This window comes from Ammospiza nelsoni, chromosome 7, assembly GCF_027579445.1.
Source record: "Ammospiza nelsoni isolate bAmmNel1 chromosome 7, bAmmNel1.pri, whole genome shotgun sequence".
NCBI lineage: Eukaryota > Metazoa > Chordata > Aves > Passeriformes > Passerellidae > Ammospiza > Ammospiza nelsoni.
In genome coordinates, this window is record NC_080639.1 from 5,411,970 (window position 1) to 5,439,271 (window position 27,302).

General features: G+C 41.7%; 1 protein-coding gene and 1 long non-coding RNA gene across 3 annotated transcripts in view; one reads left to right on the plus strand and one right to left on the minus strand.

Annotated features, from left to right (window-relative positions):
* SPAG16 (sperm associated antigen 16) overlaps positions 1 to 6,667 on the minus strand; it is a 375,678-nt gene extending 369,011 nt beyond the window's left edge. For both annotated transcript variants that reach the window (XM_059476201.1, XM_059476200.1), the window contains exons 1-3: positions 6,437 to 6,667; positions 3,155 to 3,201; positions 2,622 to 2,720 (exon numbers count right to left, since the gene is read on the minus strand). In XM_059476201.1, coding sequence (XP_059332184.1) covers positions 2,622 to 2,720; positions 3,155 to 3,201; positions 6,437 to 6,482 — 192 coding nt within the window. In that variant the 5' untranslated portion in view covers positions 6,483 to 6,667. The remainder of the gene's footprint in view (positions 1 to 2,621; positions 2,721 to 3,154; positions 3,202 to 6,436) is intronic.
* A 9,741-nt stretch (positions 6,668 to 16,408) lies between these two features.
* Positions 16,409 to 22,826, plus strand: LOC132075796 (uncharacterized). Its single transcript, XR_009418826.1, has 3 exons — positions 16,409 to 16,459; positions 17,136 to 17,259; positions 22,765 to 22,826. It is a non-coding gene; the product is annotated as an uncharacterized LOC132075796 (long non-coding RNA).
* Positions 22,827 to 27,302: the final 4,476 nt, after the last annotated feature.

A 27,302-nucleotide genomic window follows, 5' to 3' on the forward strand; every position in this document is an offset into this window, starting at 1 on the left:
TAGAAACTCTGGATAGTTTTAGTGCCTGCAATTGGAAAATATCCAATTTTTAATATTTTTGGATGATCACTGATCTGTGCACCTAGCACTGAACTCTAATATGGGATTACATACACAAGTAAAAAACAAGTTAAGCAGTAAATACACACAAGCACTTAAAGCAAACATCCAGGTTATGGTTATTACAAAATTTATTTTAGCAAAAATTACAAATTATTAAAAATAGGCCAATTATTTATCATGTAAAGAAGACAGCCTTCTACTTTGCTTCCTAGCTCAGAGTTGGGATGTTGAGTCAATATTAATCCACAGCAAACAGTGCTTCTAACTTGGGTCACCAGAAGCACTTGGCTTTTCCAGGGAATTAATATCAAACCATCAAGTCAGTGAGCCTCACAAAATGTACAGTAAATCATTATGAAAGCTGTCAGGGAACTAGCCAGTGTATTAGAACATTTCTCTACTCATGTCTTTCTGTCCAAAGGCTGAAAACATTACTTCAGTTTCAAAATTATGAAAAAAATGAAGCCTACAAACAAAAAATCAAGCAGGAAGAAGGCAGACAACTCTTAGCATAAGCTTAAAATCAAAGCGAATTTAAGTTTAAGCACAAATTATCTGCTGGTTTTAAGGAAAAGTAAAAGTTTCTTCAGTTTGATTAACTGGGATAGACAGCATACTGTTCTTACCACTCTAAGTTCAACAAATCAATGAAGAGGTAAAAGATTATTTAAATACAGCAGTGTGAAAAGATCAATAGGTTAAAAGTGTTCTCTCTTTTTTCACTTCCTATTTTAACATAACTCACACAGTAAAACAATCATAACCTCAGCTGTCTCTAAGGGACAAGAAGAATTTCCAATACTTCCTTAGCATTAAGCAATTGCCATCTCAAACACTTCTGCAATCTTTCCCTTAATTTCTATATTCAGGCATATTCAGTTTTAATACTCATAAAACTCTGTTATTTTCAGTTTCCACTCAGAGTTTGAGCTAAAGTACAGAACTGATCTGTTGATTAGCACAAGTGCTAAAGAAAACACACATTTTACCTCCATTTTGAGTTTAGGTATCATTCACTTAATTTCATCTTTTCACTATTAATTATTTACTTTTGCAAAACAAAGACTATGACTTTGTGAGGCTACAAAATAGGGGTGATATTGGAAACACAGCAGGGAAAACCACTTTTCCATTAGATTGTTAAAAACAAGTAAATTCAGGTAGATCTTATTTTGAAAAATGCAATACAACAATCCCATTGTGTAACTCTGAACTATTACATAACTGCTTTGAAATCAAACTGTAAATGTAAGGAATGTCAAAACTAATGGTGTGGAATGATTGATAATTTCATTAATATTTGGATTCAACATAATATAACAGCCCATTCTTTATTTTCAATATATGAATAATCTCTTCTAGCAAACAGTTCAAGTACAACCTTTTGTTTCTTTCCTGTGCCAGGGATCACATTCTCATTTAATCTGCTCAGAAAAAGAACAAACTTTAAAATACTGATGTAGTACAATAATATTAATATATTTTAAATAGCTAAAGATTTGGCTACGTGTACTTGAAATATCAGGTTGTTTACAGAACAGAAAATGAACACAAGTTAAAGATTCCTGAAACCCAGGAAATGTAAGTTGTCTTTTCCACTATGGCATATGTTTACTCCTGTAAGCTTGTAAGAAACTAAGAGACAATCTTTCCCACACAAACATTTCATGATTACTATGCACTGTGTGTAAATTTCATGATTACTACAAACATCTGTGTGTAAATTTCATGATTACTATGAACTGTCTGTGTGTAAATCTCATGATTACTATAAACATCTGTGTGTAAATTTCATGATTACTACAAACATCTGTGTGTAAATTTCATGATTACTACAAACATCTGTGTGTAAATTTCATGATTACTATGAACTGCCTGTGTGTAAATTTCATGATTACTACAAACATCTGTGTGTAAATTTCATGATTACTACAAACATCTGTGTGTAAATTTCATGATTACTATGAACTGTCTGTGTGTAAATTTCATGATTACTACAAATATCTGTGTGTAAATTTCATGATTACTACAAACATCTGTGTGTAAATTTCATGATTACTACAAACATCTGTGTGTAAATTTCATGATTACTATGAACTGCCTGTGTGTAAATCTCATGATTACTATAAACATCTGTGTGTAAATTTCAGGATTACTATGAACTGTGTGTAAATTTCATGATTACTATGAACTGTCTCTGTGTAAATTTCATGATTACTACAAACATCTGTGTGTAAATTTCATGATTACTATGAACTGTCTGTGTGTAAATTTCATGATTACTATGAACTACCTGTGTGTAAATTTCATGATTACTACAAACATCTGTGTGTAAATTTCATGATTACTATAAACATATGTGTGTAAATTTCAGGATTACTATGAACTGTCTGTGTGTAAATTTCATGATTACTATGAACTGTCTGTGTGTAAATTTCATGATTACTATAAACATCTGTGTGTAAATTTCATGATTACTATGAACTGTCTGTGTGTAAATTTCAAGCCACTAATGTTAACTGAATTAGAGACTCTTAGATTTTTTAGGAAGCTCTTACCATAAGTTTGGCATCTTCAGCCTGCTCTTCAATAGTCTGCAAAGCTTTGGACAGATCCTCATCATCTTCAGGAAGACTGAAGTCATCATCTGCTGAGACCTAAATGAAATGATGTAGAGTTTGGTATCAACACATTTCACACAGCTTTTTTCACACTAAAACTGCTCCCACTCCCATTACAACTGCTGAAAATAATCTCCTCCTCATTAAAACACCATTTTTCTATATGTAAATAGAAATCCTATTACTGAAATATTTTTACAAATAAGCTAAATTATCTAAAGACATGTTTGATCTGAATAGAAATTCTTATATCTTTAAAAAAGTATTTATTGTTCAAATAAAGGTAATACACAACAATTCAACTAACACTGAATCTTCTCTTGAAAAACAGATATGCACTCTTTCATCACTTTATAAAAGGAGATTTGTGTAATTTCTCCCAGGATGTCTATATGACTGATGAAGTAAAAAGAATGAAATATGAACACTCTACCAAAATATATCAGAATATTATCAGTTTAGTAAGTTACCTCTTCATACTGATAATCATCTTTGGAGTCATCTGTTATGGTAATCTCTGCAGGTGTAGTTAAGTCTAGAACAGCTGGTGCATGTGAGGAGTTCCAATTTAAATTTTAAAATAAAATCATAAAATAACCATCTATAAATCTGCTATCACCACCCCCACCCTTTTCTTCTCAACACAAGACTTTCAACTTCCAAGGTTTCCTCCAGCCTCAAGGTGAGCAAGCCCAGTTCTGTGCACAGAGACAGAATTTAGGTTTGAGTTTTCACAGCAGGTTTGAACACCATTAAACATTGACTCATCACATCTCAGAAGCCAAGCACTATTCCAAAATAAAACAGCAGCTCAATTGTGCTCTCAGCCCATCATCACTTTTGAGAGGGGTCTTTTTGCACCACAATTTCCACAGCCTTCTAAGCAGAAATAGCTTCATGCTCTCAGAAAATACCATTTTTTAGCAAATTTAGATGTGTGAGTTCAAACAGCAACACCTGAGGTCAAACCCTGAACACCACAGGGCCACTTAAAAGAGCTGATGCAAATGCCTTAATAATCACAAGATTGTTACAATGAAAAGATGAGGAACTTTCAAAACTCAAAAATTCATTTGGAAATTATCTACAGTTCCTTGAAGGGCTTTAGAGTCAAACTTTTGATTAAACATAACTACAAATAGTCTAAAATAAAAGCCAAATAAACATCTTTTCATCCACTAGCCTCACAGCCCATGAAAGAACAATGAAATGTTTTTAGCAGATGCTGTTGACAGCTTCCCTAGAAAATGAGTTAGCCTACAAGTGACCCATGTAAATAAACCAGGAATTAACTTCCAAAGAAAAGAAAAGCTGGCAATTCAATACTTCAAACACAGAAAACAAGAAAAAAAAAAAAAACAACATGATTTTCCAGCTTTGCACTGTGGTGCCCAAATCTGAATTATTCCTCCTAAAAACAGGCTTTTTGCCGATTTTCACAGTATATATGTAAAAGCACAAGACATAGGTGAAAGTATCATCTGCATTCAAGACTGTAGCATCACAGCACCAGGAAAACTCTGATAAATTGTATCCATCTGGAAGGCTAACAGCTGAACACCATAACCCCCTGATAAGTAATAAACTTTCAAAAACTGGGGATCTTTTTTCCTCAGTTTTCTATTGACCTGACTGTCCTTGTGATCCACTATCGTCAAAACAAATGTATCATTGCAAACAATTTGTCCAGACTAAAATATTACTTGAAAATCCTGGTGTTTTCCTCCTTTTTTTTTTTTCCCTTCCAAAAATCACAGCTAGGTGCACTATAAAACAGAGAAATTAATTTTTAAAAAAGAAATTAATTTTAAAAATTTCTCCACACTGTTAAATCTGCTGAGGCAGTGCTTTTTAAGCACACAATGGTGAAACAGCTGTGCAGATTCACTAAAGTAGAAATTGAGGCACAAGCTGCAAAAGGACACTCTTCCACTTTTTAGAATCGGCTTTATATTGGCTTACAACTTAATTCTAGCAAGGCAGGAAAAACTAAGGTATGGTGGGGGGTAAAGTATGATTATTTAGCCTGTAAAAGCATTAGACCTTCTTGATTTGCAGCTCACAGCTGCAAGAGAGCAGGTGCACCTCATCTGGCCTAGTGACAATAGCAGAATTTGGGTGATGTGACCAAAAAATTACACATTTAAAAGCCATAAGCTTCCAAAATAATTTGCTAAAATGTGGAAAGAATTGGGTGGGGTTTTTTTGCTCTAAAAGCCATGGCAAAGTTATGCCTAGGTTATGTATCACAACCTCAGTACTCATACTCAGTACGAACCACAAATCATGAATATCCCAGCAGTTCTTCTGCAGTGGGAAATTAAAGGAGCAACTTTTCCAGCAGCACATTGGGACTGGGAGTCTTAATAACAAATTTTGTGCTCCCTCCATAGGGATTTTGCATTTAGTGCTCACTAGCTAACACAGGAGAGGTGACAAGAGCTTTTCATGCCAGTGAGAGGAATAGTGGATTTGTCTTTACAAACAAGCTGTGGGTTCTGCTGGTAGATAAAACCAGCACTGGGAGATAAAAGAAACAATGAGAAGGATTCCACTGACTGATAAATGGAAAAAAGAGATTTGCTCTTATAAATAAACTTTAGGTTTGCTGATAAATGAAATTAGGTATTGAAAGATGAAAGAAACTATGGGGAAAAAAACCCTAAATTCTGTAAGAATTAAAAATTAGAAGGGAGGTTTATACATTAGAGAGAAATCTTTGAGAAATCTTCGATATCAGGTATATCAGGGAGTCTGTACCTCCCAAGTACCTCAGCCAATGGAGAAAGAGAGAAGGGAAACACATCTAAGAAATTAAGATAAATAGGAGGCTGCATCCTCCAAAAATTTGAGAGATCCTAGGGGAATGCCCCATGGCCTCTCCCTTTATTAAAAAAAAAGCCAGAGAGGACTCCTCTGTCTCCTTTTTAGACATAAACCTCTGGTGTTTGTAGATTAATATTCCTAACACTGGGATTGTAACTCCTGCTCAAGCACTGGAGGATTCAATTCCCCCACTTTTCCAAGGGGCATTCAGGAACCCCAACCTTCAGCCAGGAGAGCAAACACCACCTTAGAGTGAGAGCAAGCCCTCACTGCCTCTGCAGGGCCAAAACCCCACAGATTCATAGAATTGCTTAAGTTGAAAAAGACCTCTGAGACCAAACTGTTAGCACAGCACCGCGTTCACCGCTAAACCATGTCCCCAAGTGCCACATCCACACAGGGCTGTTTAACCCTTCCAGGGATGCTGTGGCCACTGCTTCCCTCGGCAGCTCGTTAAAGGAAGAAATTTTTCCTGGTACCTAAACATCCCCTGGCACGGATTGAGGCCGTTTTTCCCCTTGTCCCATCCCCGTTCCCTGGAGCACAGCCCGATCCCCCGGCTGTCCCCTCCTGTCAGGGCCCCCCTGAGCCCTTTTCCAGTTCCCTCAGCCGCTCCCGGCGCTCCAGCCCCTTCCCCAGCTCCGCCACCCTTCTCTGGACAGCCTTCAGCCGCTTCTCAGCCTCCAGGAACAACAACCCACAAAAATAACCAACGAGCTGGGAAGATTTTTAACTTTCCCCCCATACTCTCAAACACTGCCCTCGCCCCACCAATGAATCCCCCCGCCCCCAGCAGGTGCAGGGGCCTGCCCGGCTGAGGCGGGAGGAGCGCTGAAGAGACGGAGCCCTGAGGCGGGGAACCGGCACCCGCAGGGGAGCAGGAGGATGAGGATGGAGGGGGAAAGGCTGGGGAGGAAGAAGGATACTCTGCAAGCTGTAGGCCGCCTCGGAGACCTTCGCCTCCTCCGCCATGGCTGCGGCGTTGCCGGGGGCGACCTCTCGCGAGGAGAGGCGCCCGCGCCGCGGCGGGAAGAGACCCGGGTTTAATTGAATTTAAATTAATTCCGTTTAATTCAATTCACTTTAATGTAATTCAGCGCTTTGTAACTCCAGGCGAAGCTCCTCGCCCGTGTGGGAGCGGCGCTGTGAGGAGCGGGGGGTGAGGGCGAGGAGTCTCCCGAGGCTTCCCCTCAGGGCGTCCCCTCAGGGCGGCCCCTCCGGCAGACACACACCGACCTTCCTCCAGTGGAAGGAAAAACAGCAGAAAATGAGGGGGAAAACTGCTTCAAACTCTTAAAAGAGGATTAATTTGTTCTGCAGATGAACATTTTTATAGCTGGAAGCTAAGTCCCGTGGGACCGATTGCTTAAGTGCCTTAAGGACCCAATGAGGGCGTCCCCTCAGGGCGGCCCCTCCGGCAGACACACACAGACCTTCCTCAGGTGGAAGGAAAAACAGCAGAAAATGAGGGGGGAATCCGCTTCAAACTCCTAACAGAGAACTAATTTCTTCTGCAGATGGAACTTCTTATAGCTGCAAGCTGAGCTAAGTCCTGTGGGACCAATTGCTTAGGTGCCTTCAGGACCCAAACTCTCCTGTGATTCTATATTCACAATTAAAAGTGGGAGTTTTCCCAGGAAAAAGTTTGGGAGAGCAACATTTATTCGTGGAGAACACACGTCATGGCTCCTAGGAGTTTGAAATCAAGTTGAAAAAAAAATTCTGTCGCTTTTTCTGATTTTAAGATAAGCTTAGAGGTACCAGTACTAAATTCACATTGAGTTAAGGGGCTTTACATGCAACAAGAACTCAGAATCATGCTTGAATTAATGTAAAGTAACAGAAATAAGTGCCCAAATTATCTAGGAGGAAAAAAATAATTGCAAAAATCGAAAAAAAATTGCTGATGGCTGGGTTGAAAGGAGAGGCACCAGTTTTACTTGCAGGGTTAACAAAAAACCAAAAAAAACAAACCAAAACAAAAACCAAAAAACCTCAAAACAAAACAAAAAACCCCACCAAACCCCAAAAACATAAACAAAGCAAAAAAGGTAAGCATTGACACATTGACAAACAGCCTGAAGATCAGAGCAGATGCAAGTGGAGGAAACTGAATTATATAATTTAGTTTAAATTTTAGCCTGAAAAGATACAGTCCTGCAAGAGGACCTGCTGCCTGTGAAACTATTGTTTTGGCACTATGCAGTGATTGTCACACAGCAATGCCATTCCTCTCCCATGGCAGACACTTTCTTGAGAAATCACAAGTACTTTGGCACTGTCAGAGTCTCCAAATTGTAATAATTGTGTTTTGGCACAAGATTGTCACAACACTGCAAAGACGACAAGAACTCTTGTATTCCCTCAAACTCTCTCAAACACTGTTGTTGAGTTTAATACATGTCAGAACTTGAACTCAGCTGGTTTCAAAAGGTAGAGGGCAAATGGTGACGTATCTTTCTTGATCTTTCATGGTTGGGGGACATCACTGTCACACTAAACCATGGAAATGTGTGGTATCCACAACTGAAGAAGAGTGATGAAAGCTTTAAAAGGGCTCAGAAAGGTGCTTCAGGGAAGATTATGATTAGAAAACAATTAAGAGTGGCTGACAAAAGGCTCTCAGTCTTCTTGGTTTATTTAAGGAATCGTTAAAGATCAATGTCAATGGGTAATGGATTTGGTAAGGAAGATAGAACCATATCAAGAGAGTAGATCTAGGTTACATATTAGGAATAAATTCTTCCCTGTGAGGGAGTGAGGCCCTGGCACAGGGTGCCCAGAGAAGCTGTAGCTGCCCCTGGATCCCTGGAAGTGTCCAAGGCCAGGCTGGACTGGACTTGGAACAACCTGGGATAGTGAAAGGCATCCCTGCCCATGGAAGGGGTGGTATTGGATGAGCTTTAAGGTCTCTTCCAACCTAAACCATTTTGGGATTCTATACTACCCAGTAATACAGAGAATTTGCTAAAAACAAGTCATAACTAAAAACAAAGAGCAAATTTTTTAGCAAATCCAAGTGATTTTCAAGTATCCAGAAGGATTTTAAGAACCACATGGTTCTTTTTTAAAGTTGTATTCTCCCTTCAGACACCAGCTAGTTCAGGACATCCTATCCATTTTCAGAAGTCAGATATAGTCAGTGCACTTGCTATGAAAAAAACTTGAAGCAAAAAAATAACCAATTCCATCATACATGGACGTTTGCCAGTACTGTAAAGGACCCATAGAGTTTATTTGATTACTTTTAAATAAAAGTCAGTTGGTCAAAGATTGTTATTTCCCAAAGATTTAAAGCTTTGTTTAGAAACAGTATTTGGTTGGCAACTTCCAAACCCTTTATGTCACCCCACTGTGACTGTATAAATGGCCTCATCGTACTGACATTTTCCTTCCAAAGGCATAACAAGCCAACTAGTTTCTCTCTTACCTCGTTCAGAGCCACCTGCCATAAATACTTTGTATTTGATTATTGCTAAGCTGAATTCCAAGCACCCAATTCACCCCGGTTTATGGCCTCATAACAGTCTGGGTTATAAATGATTATCATCTCCCAAATGGCAGCAACCAGTGCTGTTACTGTATCCCATAACTTCTCGTGAGAAAGACATGGGAGCAGCATCTGAGCATTTCATTAGGCAGGCTGTTTGCTTTTCTCACAGAGTGAGGTGTGTATCTCCACCAGATCTGCCTGATCGATCAGCCAGACAAGGCAGAGGATTTAAAGGAGATCATTTATGACAACTGGACAAACTGGAATGCTCCAGAAGCATTGCCTGTGCTCCCAATCCCTAAGGGCCAGCTACTTTTACCTTTATACCACCACCTGAAAGACTGAGAGACTCTCCTTGCATTCAGAGCCAAATATCCCCTCCTGCTGAATTCAACAATCAAACCAGCTACAATTTTGACAAATTCAGTTTAAAAAACCAGAGCAAGCACGTGAGCTACTTTCAGTGACTTTCCCTCCTCTGCGGGAACACATCCAAAAGTTTCAGTATATGCACTTCATCACAGCAGACAAGCAGCCAACAAAGAATTATCTGCCCCACTGACTTCCACACACCCATTTCTAATTGTTCTTCGGGGAGGAAGGACGAGGCAATGTCAGCAATTCAGCTTTCTGAACAGCACAAAGAGTGGCTCTAACAGCACCATCACGGTGACAGTCAAGGGGCCATTGTCCACACGGTCATGGTGGAGCAGGGGACCACAGCTGGGAGCCAGAATGAGTTGGCAAACATCTTGTTCCAGCTTCTGCTGTGCCATCTGGCTTCCAGAGAGGTGACTGACGTTAAATGTATTTTCTCTGTATTGCCATCTGGCAGCTGCTTGTACAACAACAGAGTAACATGCAGAATTTGGCTAAGGCTTATCCCAAGAATCACATCAAGGATACTTGTAACACACGCTCTGAAATGGAAGGAAAGTTTACAAGGGAAGTTTTGTCAGCTGCAGGCATTACAGGCACAGAGTATTGCAGGTAGGTAAGAGGCAGTGGGAAATTATGTATCCCTACGTTTTAGGGATATTATATATCCCTATGTTTTTGTGTGTTTATTTTACAGAGTTCCCATAAAAGTTTCTACAGGGAAGGAAGGGACACGCAGGTTTCCAAAGGACACAAATATTGTATCCAGTGAAATGTCTTGTTCTTGTCTTTGGCACATTGGCCATGCTGTGGAAGCACGATCACTTTCCCAACTTTAGAAAAGCAGGACTTTCTTTTCCTGCTGTAATGTTGTATGCCAAAGGTACTTCTGATAAAGGAAGGAGATTGAAGGAATTGATTAGTACAAACACAGTCTCAAAAAGAGAGAGACTGCTACTTTAACAGAAATTTCATCTAAAAATGTCAGAGTTGCCACAAGCAGTGTAACTATAGTGTAATATTACCTGTAATGCCAGGTCATTTTTATAAAGGTCACATTTGCAAAGCCACAGTAACCTTGCTGAGCTTTAAATGTAACAGAACAGGGTGCTTCCAAAAAACAGAGTAGGATTTCTAACAAATATGATCCCATAACAGCTTAAATCAATGAGCTTTCTACTCTACCTCCTGCTGGGGCACTCCTGCTTTTTTCCTTGTTCCTGTGTTGGTGCTCATATGATTCACAAATAATTTAAACCTTAAAAACCGAATCCAGATGATTTTTTTAAAAAAAAGGAGGTGGGGGAGTGTTAACCTTTTTTTGTTTGGTTACTATTTTACTATTTATTTTTTAATGAGGAAAAATAACAAATGCTAGAGGTTCAGAATTCAGAGTTAAGCTGAAGTGACTAAATATATATTTTATCTCTACTCTGTAAGAAGAACATCAAATATATAAGGGTCTGCTTAATTTCTGGGTATTTCTATAGATTAGATGTAGGATACACTAAATCTCTTTTAAAAAGGGTTTGAGTGGAGATCATATGAAAACAAAAATGTCTATTTTCCAACACATTAGCAGTTCTGCTGATGATCGTTCTCCTAAACATTTCATTGAAGCACAATAAGCATTAGGTGGAATACTAGTTACACTACTTAATCACCAAGCACAAAACATTGCTTTGTTTAGTAAATTTCTAAAATCCAGTCTGATTTCTGGCTTCAATGTCACACAGCTCTTTCACAGGAAAGAAAGAGACAATAATCTGCTCCAAACCCAACCATATAAGTGAAAACAGAAGTATGAGGAGTTTTGACTGCACTTAGAGAAAAATGTGGGAGTCAACAGCCAAGGATTTTGTCAATAATACAGCAAAGACATCAGTACAACATGAGCCCAGGGCAGGGCTCTGAGGAGTGCAGGTGTCCCACTGCAGACCTGGAGAGGTAATGTACACAGTCCTGAAATTTCAGTCCAGTCTGTACACTGCAATGTATAACAGAAGAGTCATTCCATCCACACTGGTGCTGCTCTTGCCAAGAACTGCAGCCTCCACACCTCTGGCTCGTGGTGCCCTTGACAATTAGCAGGAGCATTACGTTCGCTCTGCCTGTTCTAAATTTGGGAGCATTTCTGCATCACAGGGAGAATAAATAGTGCTAAGAGATAAGAGAGGTGCCACATAGTAACTTTTTATTTTACAAGTGGGTGGAGTGAGCCGTGTTCTCTCTAAACTCCAGTTTTGTGAACACAAGTGTTTATGCAGCTTATAGGGACTAATGATCATTGGTTCCTGATAATTAGAGGCTTTTCACTTAATATGTTCTCCTCCCCTTTGAAATTAAGTTTAGTTAATGTGCTCTTCAAGGCAGCTGTGACCACAAAGCAGCTAATGCACTCCTACTACAAGCTAAGGAAAAAAATAACTCCATGTGGCTGTAGTAAAAGAAAAACCACCAGCCTTAGCACAAAAGATGAGAGAAAACAAAGTGCTATATTTTTTCCTAGTCTGTACTTAGCAAGAATTGAGACACCACCACGTCAGAAAACATGAAATAAAGGACAAGCAATACAAAAGCTTACAAAAACTGTTCCTTTTTCTGATTTTACCATGCTTCCAAGGGCTTCACTGCTTGTTACCCAGGTGATGCATCTTCCCATTGTAAGTCTTAAGTCTCATGCTAATAATTAGTACATGCCAGAATCATTTTAGGTGGTTTTCTGCTCTTTTTTTTGTTGTTGTTGTTTTTGTTTTTGGAGGTCATGTATGTACATGTTTGCATTAAAACCAGACATGGCAAAGTTTTCTTTGTCAAAATCAGATTTAAAATTGACATAAAGGAATTGTTATGAACAAAAATTCAGTTAATATTTTTTTTCTGTGAGAAAAAGTTACCACTACTGCTGGGCTGCTGCCTTTGTTATTGTAATCACGGGTCGTTGTCGTTAATGGTTGTTTTTGTATTAGTAAAAGCCCTGGCTGGGGTGAGTTAATGGCCCTTCTCCTTAGACTGTAACGGGTGGGGACCTTCCCAAGGCTAAGTTGTACCTTTCCCAGAATAGTGAAGACACCTGAGAGGGTGGGGGGGGGTTATGCAAAGTGACTCCCAAGACCAGAATGCTTTGTGGAACCCCCGACTCCAAACCCACGGAGAAACCCCAAAAACAACGAGCCACCTAAGAGTTGAGAGACTGGAGTGATGTCTGGATGTGAGGAGCCGAGTGCTGAGCCTGCAGAGACGCGGAACACCTTCGGACCCTCTCGCCCTGACCATGGGAGTTGACCCCGGCGGTGAGACCAAGCTGACGGAATGGGAAGGGTACCATCTAATGGGATCAAGCCCTAAAGGCTCCCAAGAGGATCTGATCCCCAGCTCTGCCCCTGGTGGACACAGCTGTGCATATCCTCCTCCTCTGAGTCACCCTGGGAGAGACGACGGGAGACTGCAGCCCCACCGAGCTACCCAATCCTGAGCTGATCGCTTTTAATAAACGCATTAAACAGGAGAAGAAGTCTCCTGGCCCTTGTTTATTTCAGGAATACATCTACCAAAACCGTAAATTATTAAAAAGGATTGGGTGCTTCAACAACGTTTTCTCCCTGCACCCAATCCTGTCTTTTATCATTAGTAAGGTAGAGTGCAATCTCCTTCACTTTCTTCCTTCTTGTTGCCCCAAAACACTTGCCTGCTCTTTGGTGCTTTCCTTGCTTTGTCTCACTCCTCCCTTTTTTTTTTTTGCTCTAGCTTTCCCTATTCTGACCAACCATTTACATTTCTGTTTTTTAGCAACTTTCACCATCCTGTGCTATTTCTTCAACCTGTTTACAGAGATAGACCTAGAATAAATGGTTTATTCTTATTCTAAAAAATTATAAATTAAAATTATATCCAAAAAAATGGTTCAAGAGGTCACAGAATTTGATGCAAAATGGGCAAAGAGTAGCAGGAGATTTGTAGCCAAAAGCAACATTTGCTAGCAGAGCTTTTAGCCAAGCCTTTCCTCACCTGCTTAAAGCTTCTTGCCTTGATGGAGACCAAGCATGGAATTTTAAATTCCTCAATCATTTTCTTTGGTTTTGTTGCAGTGTCTTTTTTTTCACATACAGAATATGAAAATATAAGTAATTTCAAAGTGTCTACCTCTAATCCGTTTTAGCTGAGCTGAGGGTGGCAGTGCATACTGGTTTCTCTAGATTAATACACAATGAGGACTGCACTGGCTTTATGTCCATCTCTTTGCTTTGTTAGTATTAACAGAACTATAGAACTCTGGGCAACAATTCTATTAAAATGCACCATTTTGAATAGATTTTTTAGAAAAACCAGAACTCTTCTGTGTCCAAATACTGATTGTCATTTGTGATGTGAATGAAGCATTTCAAGGCTTTCATTTTCACATGCCTCTGATGAAAGCAGTAGTACAATATTGGCACCCTGTACCTAAATGTCAAAGCATTGCTTTGTGGGGCTTTTAATATTTTGTTTAAATATTGAAGTGCCACAAAAGTGAAACCTGGAAATGCTATGTTTAAGTTCTTTCCTTTTACCTTCATACTACTTATAGCACAGCCATAACTTTTGCTGTCAAGCCATTTGCTCATTTTTGTAAAGAACAGAATGAGCAAATGTTGGTAATTCAGCTTCTCAAACTAGACCTAAATCTTGGGCACCCTGTGTTGCATTTGAAGATGCCCAAAGGGGTTTGAAATGGACTAGCTCACACATTGGAAGTTTACCTTAATATAAATTCTTCTCATAATTATACTTCAGATATGTTCCCAGTAACTTAGAGCCAAATGTTTAACATAAGGTGAAAATCTAAAGAGGCCCTACAGGGACACAGGAACCCAAGAGGCTTTCACTGGCTCCAAACCTTACAATTGGCTCTGCCAGCTTGTTCCCTTTTTGGAAATGTGGAAATGGCAATTGCAGTGCCTGTGTCCAAGAGAGACTTGCTGCCTCTGGGCCCCCAGTGGTGTCCAGTCCTTCTCCTGGATCCCAGCCCCCAAGCAGGATGTCCTTTCAGATAAACCCTTTCCAGGGCTGCTTTGACCAGAGCAGGCATCTCCTTGCTCTGTGTTGATTTCTATCCTCCCCTCCAGAGGCTGTGAGCTGCCCAAAACAGGCATTTACAAGGCAGTCTGATGGCTGCTGGTTCCTCTCCACTGCTCAGGCACAGAAAGAAATGTAGCTTTACTTTTAACAGCAGCTTACTCCACTGGAAGTTGGATACGAAGATAAAGATGGAAGATGATATAGCTATTTAAGAAATGCAAAATTTATCTCTTTAAATTAACCCCACTTTAAAACAAACACGTCCCTGTAAAGGCATTTCTGACCTTTCAAAATATACAGCTGAGTTCAGAAGAGAAAATTCAGAATTTCCTCACATAAATTCACCTTTAAACTTCTGAACACATATTCAAACTTTACTGGGACATAATGTGAGTATCTTGACAGGCTGGCATGTCCATCAATGCTTCACACAAGAGCCTCACCTCACTTTGCTGGGCCTTGTAGGGCTCATGACTCTAGAAATGGTTCTGTTCAATGCCAGCTGGGTAAGGTGTGGTTCCCTAGGTATTGCCCTTCCCCAGTTCAAACCCCACATCAAAGTGTGGCTCCTTATAGTCCATTCTTTTGGCAGTGAGAAAGTCTAAAACAAAACATTCAAAAGAAAAACAAAGTATGTGGAGTAACCCATCCATATCCCTTTTGACGTTTCCATCAGAGATGTGCAATTTTCACCTCACATTTTTCACCAAGTTTTTTTAAAGCACAGCCAACATTAAGCCTTTACAAGCTAGGGACTACAAATCAGTTATGTCTGAACACATGACAAGTGGCTACAGTTGCAATTCCCACCCTTGCAGAAGGCAAGATCTCTTGCTTAAAAAAAAAAAAAAAAAAAAAAAAAAACCAAACAAACAAAAAACCCCCCAATAACAAAAAACCAAACCAACCTTGTGGACAAAAGCATCTTTACACATGGAGCTGGGGTTCTGAGTGAGCCAGAACAGAATTTTTGAAGGAGTACCTATGTGTCCAGACCCCCATTCCTTCTCCCTCTCTCCTGTTCAGGAGGGAGCATGCCTGTATGGCACAATGCAAAGTACCTGTGTGTCTTCAGCTGTCCTGGGAGACTTCACACAATGTCAAACCCTTGGTGGCCATCAGCTGGAGCACTTGTGAGCCTGGACAGCCTTCCTTTTGCCACCTTGCCAAGTCTTCACCCTCCTTAGCCCATGCCGGGTGATTTCACAGTGAGCCAGCAATTAGTCTGACTGGCATGTTGTCAGGTCATGTGTCAGATACATTTATCTCATTTACAAGCAGAAGATTCTCCAATGAATAATTCAGAAAGAAATAATCACCTTCATGGTCCATTTTCCCAACCCCAGGCTAAGTCTCTAACAAGCACCCACTGAACCTGGCGAGACATGTTGCCTGCAGAAGGAGCAATTTAAAAATCAGTGTGTGCACACGCAGATGTCCCCCCATGATTTTACTTTCTGCTAAGAGCAAACAGCAATCTGTTGGCCCAACCCTCAGTGAAATCATGTGAGGTTTTCCTATCAACTTAAAATGGAGCTGGACTGAATGTTATAATCTGAACCCATAAAGTTCATCGTTCACAGGCTCTCATCATCACACGTAAAATGATCTGTCTTTTGGAAGCTACTTGTTATTTTCTACTCACTAGCCTCAGGGAACATGGGTTTCCACAAAGCATATAAAAATAGCAATAGCTACACTATGATACTGCCCAGCAAATCTAAGGCTAACAGAGATAAAGTTGCATCAGCAATGTTTCCTTGAGCCTTCTTTGTAGGGGGATACAATATAAGAAAGTGAAGGTAGTATAGAAAATAATTTTACCCCATTAAGGAGTTGCAGCTGAGATAATTATTAGAGATTAGGAGCAGGCCTGATTTTAACAGGCCACAGCTGTAGCCAATAAGAAGAAGAGTGTTATAAAAGAGTGGATTGGTTGGTTGAGGAGAGCTGGAGCCAGCTGGCTGCTGTGAGGATGAGTCAGTGGCTGGAGGAGCTGCCTCTGAGAAACATCAAGGAGGTAGGGAACTCTAGCAATTAGGAATTCTTGCAATGTAGTGACAACGCTTTCTTTTCTAAGTTATATTTGCCATACTTTGTAAATCCATAGCTACATCTGTTTTCTCCTCATTGGTGCATGAATCTCAGTTGTAAAGTTATTTAAGATGGTGCAGAGAACCTATTTTGTCATCTGTATGCTATCCCGTGGGTTACCTTACTTTGTTCAAGAAAAACAGTAGGAATTTTGGTAATTAGATTATATGGGATAATTTGTGCTAAGTAGCAACTCTGATGAAAGTGTTAAAATATAACCCATTCCCCCAGCCTGTATTTTCATGCTGAGAATGTCTGGCCAGATCTGTGTGGTTGGGACATCCAGCCCAAATCCCAATATCTGAAGGAAGATGTGGAGGAGCAACCACTAGTCCATTTTTTTTCCTAACTATACCAGCTACTCCAATTCAAAATTATTATGATTTCTCCCAAACTGTGCTTGAAGAACAACAATTTTAATCACAGGAGGAATGCAGGAATAACCTCTAAACTTTACACACTAAATTATGTCACAGACATAATAGACCTGTAGATTTTGCCTTTATGGCAAGAGGCATAACAGAGGATTGGTTTTCTGTTTGACTCTAAGCTGTGTAACTGGACATTTTCAGACTTGACATCTCACTTGCTTCAATTTCCAGAGTCCACCATGAGACTTCCTGAAGGAAATTGGGCTCAGAGCAGGATGGCACCTGAACTGGACAAAATCTGCTGGCATGTCCAGCTGCATCCCTGTCCATACTGTCATTCACCTGTGAGATTAAGGTGAGTGCCCTCCAGCCAAGTGGAGCTATTCCCAATAAGCCCAAGTGAGGACTTCAGTCTGTATATGAAAAGTCTTGTGACCATTAAACACCTTGCCTATCCCATCATTACACAGAACACAATGCCTAATTAGCTTTTGATTATTACTCCCATTAGTGTAAATTAATATTAACAAGTAGCAATGATTCTTAGCATTGATGAAATGGGTCCCCTTTTCTGGATTTGATAACTGTACCCAGACACACAGATGAAAAGCCACACTGAAAATCCAGAGTGCACTGACACTGGGAGCTGGAAACCAGCTCTGGTTTCAGGTGCATGGATGAATTTTCTGGGTGCTTATTCTTGCACATGTATGTAAATGTAGATCTCAGTTCTGCAGTTTTAGTCCACCTTGGAGTTACTAAGCATGATGGCATTTCATTGCCAATATCATTTTATAGAGGCACTGGTTGTTAGGATGCAGCTTTGTTCACCACAGTTAACCATGCTGTCTCAATTCATCATGCACCCACCAGACCATAAATCTGCTAATTAAAGAGAGACACAACTCCAGCTACAGTATTTGGACAGTGCCTTCCTCCCAGGCATGGATTCAGTGATGCTTCTCTCACAGCACTGTGTCAGCTTGATGCTTTCACTGGTCACAGCTAATTAGGACTGAGTGAGCTGTGCTATTGCAGCTCTAAAATGCTGATGTTATAAGCAGCTCATACCCATCACAGGAGGCTGAGAGGAGCCTCCTGAAGGCACAGCAGTCTCCATAGCAGCCTCCCTGCTTCCCTGACCATAGTCACTACTTTTTACGTTTTTTATTATGGTCAGGGAAGCTGTTATGGAGACTTCTGTGCCTTGGAGTTGTCCAGGAGCAAAGACAAAGCACAACTTGGACCAGGCTCAGTTGGTTTCAATTCTAAGACTCATACCCTTCTGCTGCAAATTGGAGTGGGTCAGGTATGAAAGTTTGGTAGGACAGGAGGTCTCTATCTGAACCTTACAGAAGGGACCATTTGACCTGGTCACTGTTAAGCCACGTGCTATTATCAGTGCTGAAAGCCTGTGTGAGCACTGCCAGCTTTGCCCATAAAAGTTCCCTGCTTTTCTGTAATTATATCAGGGATAATAAGAGCCCTTAATGGGGGTAGTTATAATCTTTGTCTGATCCATCCTCTTTACTCCTTAGCCAGTACTACATAAAGATCCCTACTACTTCACAGGGAATTTATAGTCCAGCCATGTCAACTCCTCTAACAGTGCATTGTCTGATCCTTTCTTACAGGGAAGATTCCAGATCTGTTTAAAATCAAGGAAAAGATCCTATGGGTGTCAATGGTCTTTGTGTTAGGACCCCATGAAAACTTTTTCCTCCTGACAAAGCAGAGTAAATTTCCACAGACCAAGTGTTGTTGAGGAAACCTGTTAATATTGAAAAATCAAACGTTACAATTCCTTTCCTTTGCATCTTCTCAGCTGTTGCCACATCTACTTGTCCTCTGTGGCAGTGATAAACCCTGGCACCAAGAGCATATGCATGTTGTCCACAGCCAAAGGAGAGACAGTGATCCTCTTAGAAAAGTCAGGTCATTTCAAAGCTTCTCCAGGAATCCCAGAAAGTCCTCTTAGTGAGCAATTAAAATTATTCATTTTTAATATGTGAAAACTTTTAAACTAAAAAGCCCTTTTAAATTATCAGGTATTTTGGCCATAAGTGTGAGCACACACCTTGCATTCATTGTGGTGTTTCTCCAAGGATGTGTTGTGCTACCCAGTTTCTCTCAGCCAGCAGGTTCACAAATTGACAAACCATAAGAAGGGCCTTTTTTATAGAATGAAGAATCAATAGCTGTCTACTTGGATAGCCTCAAAAAGTGCTTAACTTTTAATTGAATGCTGGAAAAGAAAATGCAAAGCACAAGAGCTCAAAACAGCATGAAGCCTGCATAATTATCTTTCTCCTTGCAGTTCCTCATGTGGGCTGGAGACTAATTAAACACATGTGCAGGCTACAAAATGATTTGCAAGGATATATCTTTTGTCAGTTTGCAAGGGGACCTAAGCAGAAGGAAAGTACCAGCAAGGAACAGGAGCCACAGCCAGCTGTCTGATACTGTCATTTTCACTGGTACCTTTGCTTTAACTTCAACCATCTAGAGCAAAGACAAATTAGATTTTGCATCTGCTTTGCAATGAGACAAAGTTCAAGGCAACGGTGAACTCGGGCTTCTAGAGTGGTATAAACACACACAGAGGAGTTTTGAAGCACTTTGGTGCTGACTTCATGCCCTATACAGATATATTTATCATTATAAAGCTACCTAGCCTAACATGAGCTATTACATAACACAGAAATAAATTAAAATTAGCATTTTTCTTCCTTCTGGTGCAGAAACACAAAACCAAGTAAAGCTTTTAATCTTAAAATCCCTTCTTTATAATTTATCATGTTAACAAACATGATAAAACAGCCATTAAAAAACATATCTGTTTTTAAATGTAATACTTTTGTGAAGTATTTCTCCAGCATACAAGCCCTACCCTCCCTCTTCTCCCTCCTTTCCAGAAGAAAAAAGATTTCAGCCTGCTCACCAGGGCCTTAAATCATGTCTCTTTTCACATCCAAAGTAAAAGCACCTGCCCAGTCTGGCAGGATTGAATTAGAGCCCAGCAACTGTTGCCCTAATAGGAGGAAATATTATTAACTTTAATTCATTCACATCAGCATTGATCAGAAGCAGTTACTGAGTACCAGGAAGATACTGGGATGTCAGTACCTGACACTCAAGGCCAGTGCAATTACCACAGAAATGAAGGATGCTGTGATCAGTCCAAACAATTGTGTGCAATTATAATGGAAAGTTCTGATCTGTGGATTTCACCCTGCATGCACTGTAGGAAGGCTCTCACATCCAAAGGCTTCTGTGAGTCTGCAGTCCCCAAAAAATTGTCAGCTACTTCATAAACTGTAGGGTTTTTTTTAAAAACTACATTTTAATGTGATGATGAAAATCTTCAAATGATATTTCCCACCAGTGAAGCACTGCTCATAAATGGTGCTGCTCCAGGGTGTGCAAATTAAATGAAACTTTCAGATGTGGCAGAGTGTGGCTCTGGCAGAATAGTTCAATGCCACTCCAGAATCCCAAGAGCTCTGGTGGAGCAAGACTGGAAGACTTTGGATGTGTTGTCAGTCTCTCAAAAAGCCATCAAACTTTTAGATACCCAAAATGCTGAAATCCCCCAAGCAGAGGGATGCCTTCCTGAAAACATTTGCTCTGAGAGGGGCTGTGGTAGAAGTTGGGATGGGTAAAATCTTCCAAGATAAATGATCCTTTCTCATCTTTACCAGCATTTGCACTCCATCATCACTATAAAACCTCCAATGTAAATAAATGCACCACTGAATCCTGCCTCTGATTCTCTTCCATTTCATCACTCTTCTTCTGCCCAGCATTCCCATTCTCTCTCCAGGCCTGGGGACGCACAGGAGGGGTTGTGGGGACACAGCATAGGTGGATGACTGCTTTCTTTTGCTCTCACTCAAATGCTCTCTGGAGGAAGCTCCTTTCATCAGCATCATTGCCCCACACTCCAGCAGGAACTTTCTGTCGCCAAATTTCTTCTCTCCCCTTTCCAAACCACTGGAAGCAGGAGGGGACAGCGGTGACAACAGGGCTGCCTGCTCACGTGTGTCCTCACCACGCTCAGGTTCAGCACAGTGAGTACCAGCTGAATATGTGTGAGCTGCCTGGGGCCACCTCAGGCCATCGCCTATCCCAGAGCTGTCCGGGAGTGGTTCTGATTTCAGGTGTCCCCAGGCTGCCCCCGAGCAGTCCCCTGCTTGCCCAGCCCGTGTAGCTCGGCTCCCATGGGATGCACAGCTCCTGGCCGCCGCCAGTCCCCATAGCGCGGCCAATGCTGCCACCCTAATGCGAAGCAAAGAATTATCTGCGCCCGGCAGGAGGAGAGAGCCTCTGTCCCTGCACTGAGTGACCTCAGGGAACCAGGCTGAGGGCGCGCCTGGAGGGGATTTTGTCCACTCGTTTGCAGAGATTTAAGAATAAGCATCAGCATCCTCCTGAAAGGCGCGGGAGTTTCTAGGAAAGGCATCCCAGGCTGGGAAAAGGGATGAGCAGTGCTAAAGAGATACGGCCCTGGCTGATGGGGAGCAAGGAGAAGAGAGGCAACTCACCCTTCACAGCCCCTGAGCAGTCAAACAAAGAATTAAGAATTTCTTATATGTTCCTTCTCACAGTCATGTGGTGTTGAGCTCTTTAGCTTGTCAGAGTGACCCCAAGAAATGTTAGAAAGTCTCTTTTCCCAGCCCGGTGCTTGAACAAGGAGTCAGGGCTCTTCATTTCTCAGTCTCAAAGTTGTTTATTGTATCTTATCTATAAAATTCTTTCTCTTGCCCTGGTGAGGTCCACTCAGCACGACAGTCAGAGGCATTCTGCCTGCCCCCAAGGCTGTGTTATGTCTTTATACTAAAAACTACAATGTATACAATGTTTACAATTACTTTCCAATGCCTATCACCTATGTCAGACAGCGAGCTTCTACTCTAAACCAATCTGTAAGTGCCACCATCACAGCAGCAGATGGAGGCCAAGAAGAAGAAAGGCTGGACATGCCCAGATCCCTCCATCTTGCCCCCCTGAACCCCCATTCTAAAACCCTCAAAATCTACTTTTTCACTTTGTTATAAATTTATTATTATTCCACTTAATATTTTGTGGCTTGCAGGTCTTCATCTAAGGTTGGTAACTTGCTCCACGGGTCATAATGAAAACCACAGGCATTTTGGGCTCTGTGCCAGGGTCTCTGAGCCCCCTGGCAGGGGTTCTGGCTGCTCAGGACAGCCAGAGGGATGTCCTGGATCCTGACAATATGGTGTGAAAAATCCTTGAAGAGAAAACTTCAAAGCATATCTTGCAGAGCATTTAACTGATGGGAAAAGACCATTGTCACTTTTATCCATCCTAAAAAAAAAAAAAAAAAAAGGCGCCTAGGAATATGCAGAACAGCTGAAACAAATGAAACAAATGCTGTTGCCTATTAGCTGAATATTTTGTCTCCGTGAACACCTCGGTAGCTGTGCCGGAGCAGCGGGGAGGCGCAAGGCAATGCTGACATCTACTGTCGGCAGCGCCGAACCGCCCGCACCCCGCAGCGCCCGGGGATCCCGGCTGCGGCTGGGGCCGGGCACACGCACCGATAAACCGAGGAAATATAACCCGGCCGTGATGTTACAGCCCCAGAGAACGAGTGAGCCCAAGCGCAAATATTTATGGAAGGGTCTGTTGCACTGCTCTCAATTTTGTTGCTGGGCTAAGGCACCTTCAAAGTACATATTCTCAGAGCAGGTAAACATTTGCTTTCTTTAGGACACCCAGAGGATTTTGGTGCATTAATTTCTTCCCCCTTCTGGATTTATTTTCTCTATTAAATTTTACACCGTTCCTTTCATCCAATTAGTACTAAAATCTTCCCCTTTTTTTTTTTCAACAGATAGAAAACATGTTTTATTCCCTGCAGCAAGAAAGTATAAACTGCCAAAAAAAGCCCTGAAGATTACAAATGAAACTTATAAAGGTGTTTGTGCTTCTGCTGCAGTGCTTGAACGCTGTGTCTGTCATAAAAGCTAGTGACATCCAGGAATCCCTTGTATTTGCACCTTACAGGAGCCACCAATGGGGGGAGGAATAAACCTTGGAACTGCAAACCAACTGCAATACTGAGAGGCACTGGGAATTATTAGAAGCAGAGAAATTGTGTATGGCTGTGCATCTGTTAGGGAGAATAAGCAGCACCCACCCCTTCCATGCACAGCAAAGCAGGCAAAGTGGCTTTCAGGTGTGTGTGAGAAAAGGTTGTAAAAGTTCATTGCAAGATGAGCTATTCCTGCTTAGTGGAGGAGTCTAATTAGAAGCAATTAATTTGCTTATAAAGTGGTATTACAACCATTCCTGCTGGCATCTCCTCGGCTCACTGTGCACAACAAGCAGCTATTGTTGCAAAGTAGGACAGACATTGGAAAAGATCCTGCTATTTCTGACATATCTCATCAAAAGTCACTTGAAAATAAAAGAGGCTTTGGGCTTGTCTTTCCTCTCCCACCCTTATCTATATTCTGTGCTGGTATGCATGAGGCCCAGCTGGGGAGCACTGGCACAAAACTCTGTAAGATTAACACCCTACAAGCATTTTAACTCAAATCCAAGGTGTACTAGGATAGGGATGGTGGCTTTGCTGTGATTCTGGGGAGGACAGCAGTAGCTGGGCTGGTCAGAATTTTTCTGATGGAACAGTTCATCAAGAGAAACTCCTCAGACAGGCTGGTAATGGTGATGGGGCTCTCCAGTATGCTGGAAAACTTGAGCTAATGCCCTTCTGTTGCTCAATTTGGGCTCAAATCTCTTTCCTACTTCCTCTTGTGTTGGTTAATTTAGAGAAGAAGCAGAAAGCATTTTATCCCTGTTTCAACAATTTTGTGTTCCCTTGAATAAGAAAGAGGTGAACCTTGGGAAAAAGCTCCCCTTTTTCAAGCTAGAAAAGTGGTATCTAGCCAGAATCTTCTCTTTCCTCGTGTTTATATTCTAACACCATCTGCCTCTCGCAATGTGTTTACTGTACACATGTACCATAAAGAGTTGTTTGTTTGTTGCATGAGTGGGGTCATGGTGCTCTCAGCATCCCAGCTTTATCCTCCTGGTTGCTTCTGACTGTCTCCTTGCAGGAGCTCACAGGTTCCCTCTGCACAGGAGGTAAAATGGCTTCTGTGTTGATGCTTGTTTTTATTAAGAGAACGTTTGTAGAGCCTCAGTAGGGTGGAGAGCTTTGTTTTGTGGGTACTGAGCATAAATCATTTCCATGTGGGTGGGAAGGAGGAGGAGGAAGGATGAATGAGACAGCAAGGTGGGGGACAGGAGTGTGTGGGGTCCTGGTGGCCACAGACCACCCTCTGCCCCCCCTCAGCAATGGGGACCTGAGGTGACACCTTGTCACCTTGGCTAGAAGCACTTTGGGGGATAAAAGGGGTCTGGATGGTCCCCAGGAAGCTCCAGCCCTTTTCCTGCAGCACAGGAGGTCCCACCTGCAACCCCTGAGTTGGGAGAGGCTATAGCCTGTCTGGAAAAGCTATTTTGAGGGAGGTGCTATGCTTTCTAATACAGTAACAAAATAAAACATCTCTGTGTCCAAAGGCAAAGAGGAAAGCACTGTTCTTGTTCCCTGGCTCAGAGCATTCAGCCCTACCTGCGTGCCAGGGCACTAAAAGCAGCATAGCAGACCAGGGCTGGCTGCTCTGGGGCAAGGATTCCCTTGGGGTTTGGGGGGTGCCCACAGCTGGCACCTTCCAGCTTAAGGAGAGGTGAAGGGAGCTATTTTGAAGCAACAATATAATCCCACTCTATTTTTTTTCAGTGTATGAGGTAATGAACATCTTTAGTGCTTAAAGGTGCTGTGAGAAGCTGCAGGGCATGTGTGAACGCCAACATTTTATAGAAGGGGTGGTTTTACTGCCAGCAGACTTTAAAAAAATCCCTGCAGTTTATATTAATAAGAGTGGATGTTATTGCATGTCAGGAGTTATTGTGATTTATAAAGTACTTCTTAGGTGGTGTGTAATGAAAACCCTTGGCTTTCAGTCCCAGTCACTAACAGGAGATGATAGCAGCTTTATCTGCAATAGCCAACTTGACCTGGAACCTTCTGTCACTTTTAATGATGCTTCAGTGCTGCCTCCTGCTTTCACCTGAGTTTGGGGTAGAGTCAACTTTCATAAAGGGAAAAACTAGCAGAATCCTTTTAGGGAAAAAAAAAAAAAAAAAACCAAAAAAAAAACAAAAAACAAAAACCAACAAACCACAACCTGTTAAGGGGGAGAGCTGCACTGCTTGGTAATAATGTCCCAAACAGCTCTGCTCTCTAAGTGCAGTGCTGCAGAGTTAGTCCTTTAATAACATGTTCTGTCTGCTCTTCCCAAGCCTCTCATTCAGGACTATTACTCTTCTCTTGAGAACTTCACACGTCTTAGAAATGACAAAAACATAACAGGGGGAGAGAAGGGTGGAGATGGATGTAAGTAGATGGGTGGGTCCACAGCTAGGACATTGTTTCCAAGTGTGCTTCTTGAAAAGAAATTTTTAAAACCAAGCTATATTAAGACCCCCACCAACCTATATTTAATACCCAAAGTGTTTTGCTGTGAGTGGAGAAGAGGCTTTCAGAAGGGGATTCCAAGCTGTATTGTTCTTTGTCCCAAAATCATTTTTATATATAAATTTAAAGAAGCAACAGGCACAGGGCTTCTTTGTCGCTTCTCTGTTGTTCTTTAAAGGATTAGGTAAGGTGTGGGTACAAGCTGATATAACTGTGCATCACCATCCTGCCAGAACACAGCCCAGCACAGAACTTCTGACCTGTTCATCACCTTTGCAACATGAGCTGTTTATTTATAGTCCTATGGCATCCCCAGTGCTGGAGCAAGTGGGAATTCCTGGAAAGGCAGAGCTTGGCAAACTCCCTGGGTCAGGAAAGGCATCAGAAATGGCTCCAGCCTGAACAAAGCCCAGGACACACTCACACTGTTCTGGCTCCACAGAGCAGCAGGAGGTGGTTTCATTAATAATTTAATTAATCCAAAGCAATTAATGTATCCTGCTGGGTTAAATGCAGCAGAGTTGCTGGCAATCTCCCTGCAGAGCTGCATTTTTTCTCTCCGCATGCTGCATGGGGCTGTAGGGCTGCAGGCACAGCACAATCCCCACCCTGGCCTCTCCCAAGTCCACTGGGGCAGCCTGGGAGCCAGCAGCTGGAAACAAGTGCAATAGCACTCTTTTCCAGAGGTAAGGGAAAGAGCTTCCCTCCTAGGGGGCTGAAAAAAATCTCATAAATACCCAGAAATGGGGTCATTTTTGGCAGTGAAGGTGGGTGATGTCACTTGATCTGGTTTGGACCTTTTGTCACCAAGCAGGGCTGGCCCCATCCTGCCTCACTGGACACAGAGAAAGCTCCTCTCAGGTTCCTGCAGGATTTTCACACCTATAAAAGCCCATGAGCTATTTTACTGGCAGCTGGGACATGTGGGAAGGCTGGAAAAACCTGTCTGAATGGAATTGCTACTGGATAAATTGTAATTGTACTTGGCAATCCAGTTTTTTAGGTTGTGTTTTCTTTATAACTAAACACAATACTAGGTTCAAGGCAGAAATATGATGTAAAAGGAAAATAAACATAAAATGCACTTAACTTTGGGTGATGACTGCCATCCTCCTTTGAGAGGCAAAGGCACATCAGGCAAATGGTAAGGAATTCTATAGAATCAGCACAGCAGGCACCAGAGCCAAGTACAAGCGTGGGTACAATTGCCTTAGAGAATGGCAAATATTTCACAGAGAGCCTCCCTCTGAAATGCAGGTGGAGAGTGACCACAGATGCTTCCAGGAGACTTAATTGTCCTTGCCAGCAAGGCTCATTATCCATACATAAACATATGTGCTGCCTCTCAACAGCAAAGTGCAGTTTTTTTCAAGAGAGTATTTTAAATCTGAGCTGCTTGAGTGTCAAATTGGTTCAGTCTGGCTTCATTTTAATTACAGCAGCCATTGGATTGTGCTGGTGGGTGAGGGAAGATGTGCTGCTGCTTCTGTAGGCAAAGGAAGGTGTGTTTGTAAAATTACTGCCTATAAAACACTGCTTTGTCTTCCAGCATCACCACAAGAGTGAGACTGGAGGTCAGCAATGAGCCTTAGTGCCTGTTCCCCTGGGGTTTTCTTCAGCCAGGGTTACCTTCTTAAGAGAATGCTGCCTTTTATTGATGGAAACTATGAAAAGTGAGAGCTGCACCTTGGGTTTGTTGCCCCACAGCACCTGCAGCCCCTTTTACCAGAGCAGGCACATGGAAAACACAGCCTGGTTAGACCAATAATGAGTTTAATCCTCACTCTGCATTTGTGTGAGGCACTGGGGAGCAGAGCCCTAGGGAAGCAGGCAATTTCCTGCAGGTATTTAACAAGGTGTGGCAGGAAAATGAGGAGAGGGCAGCA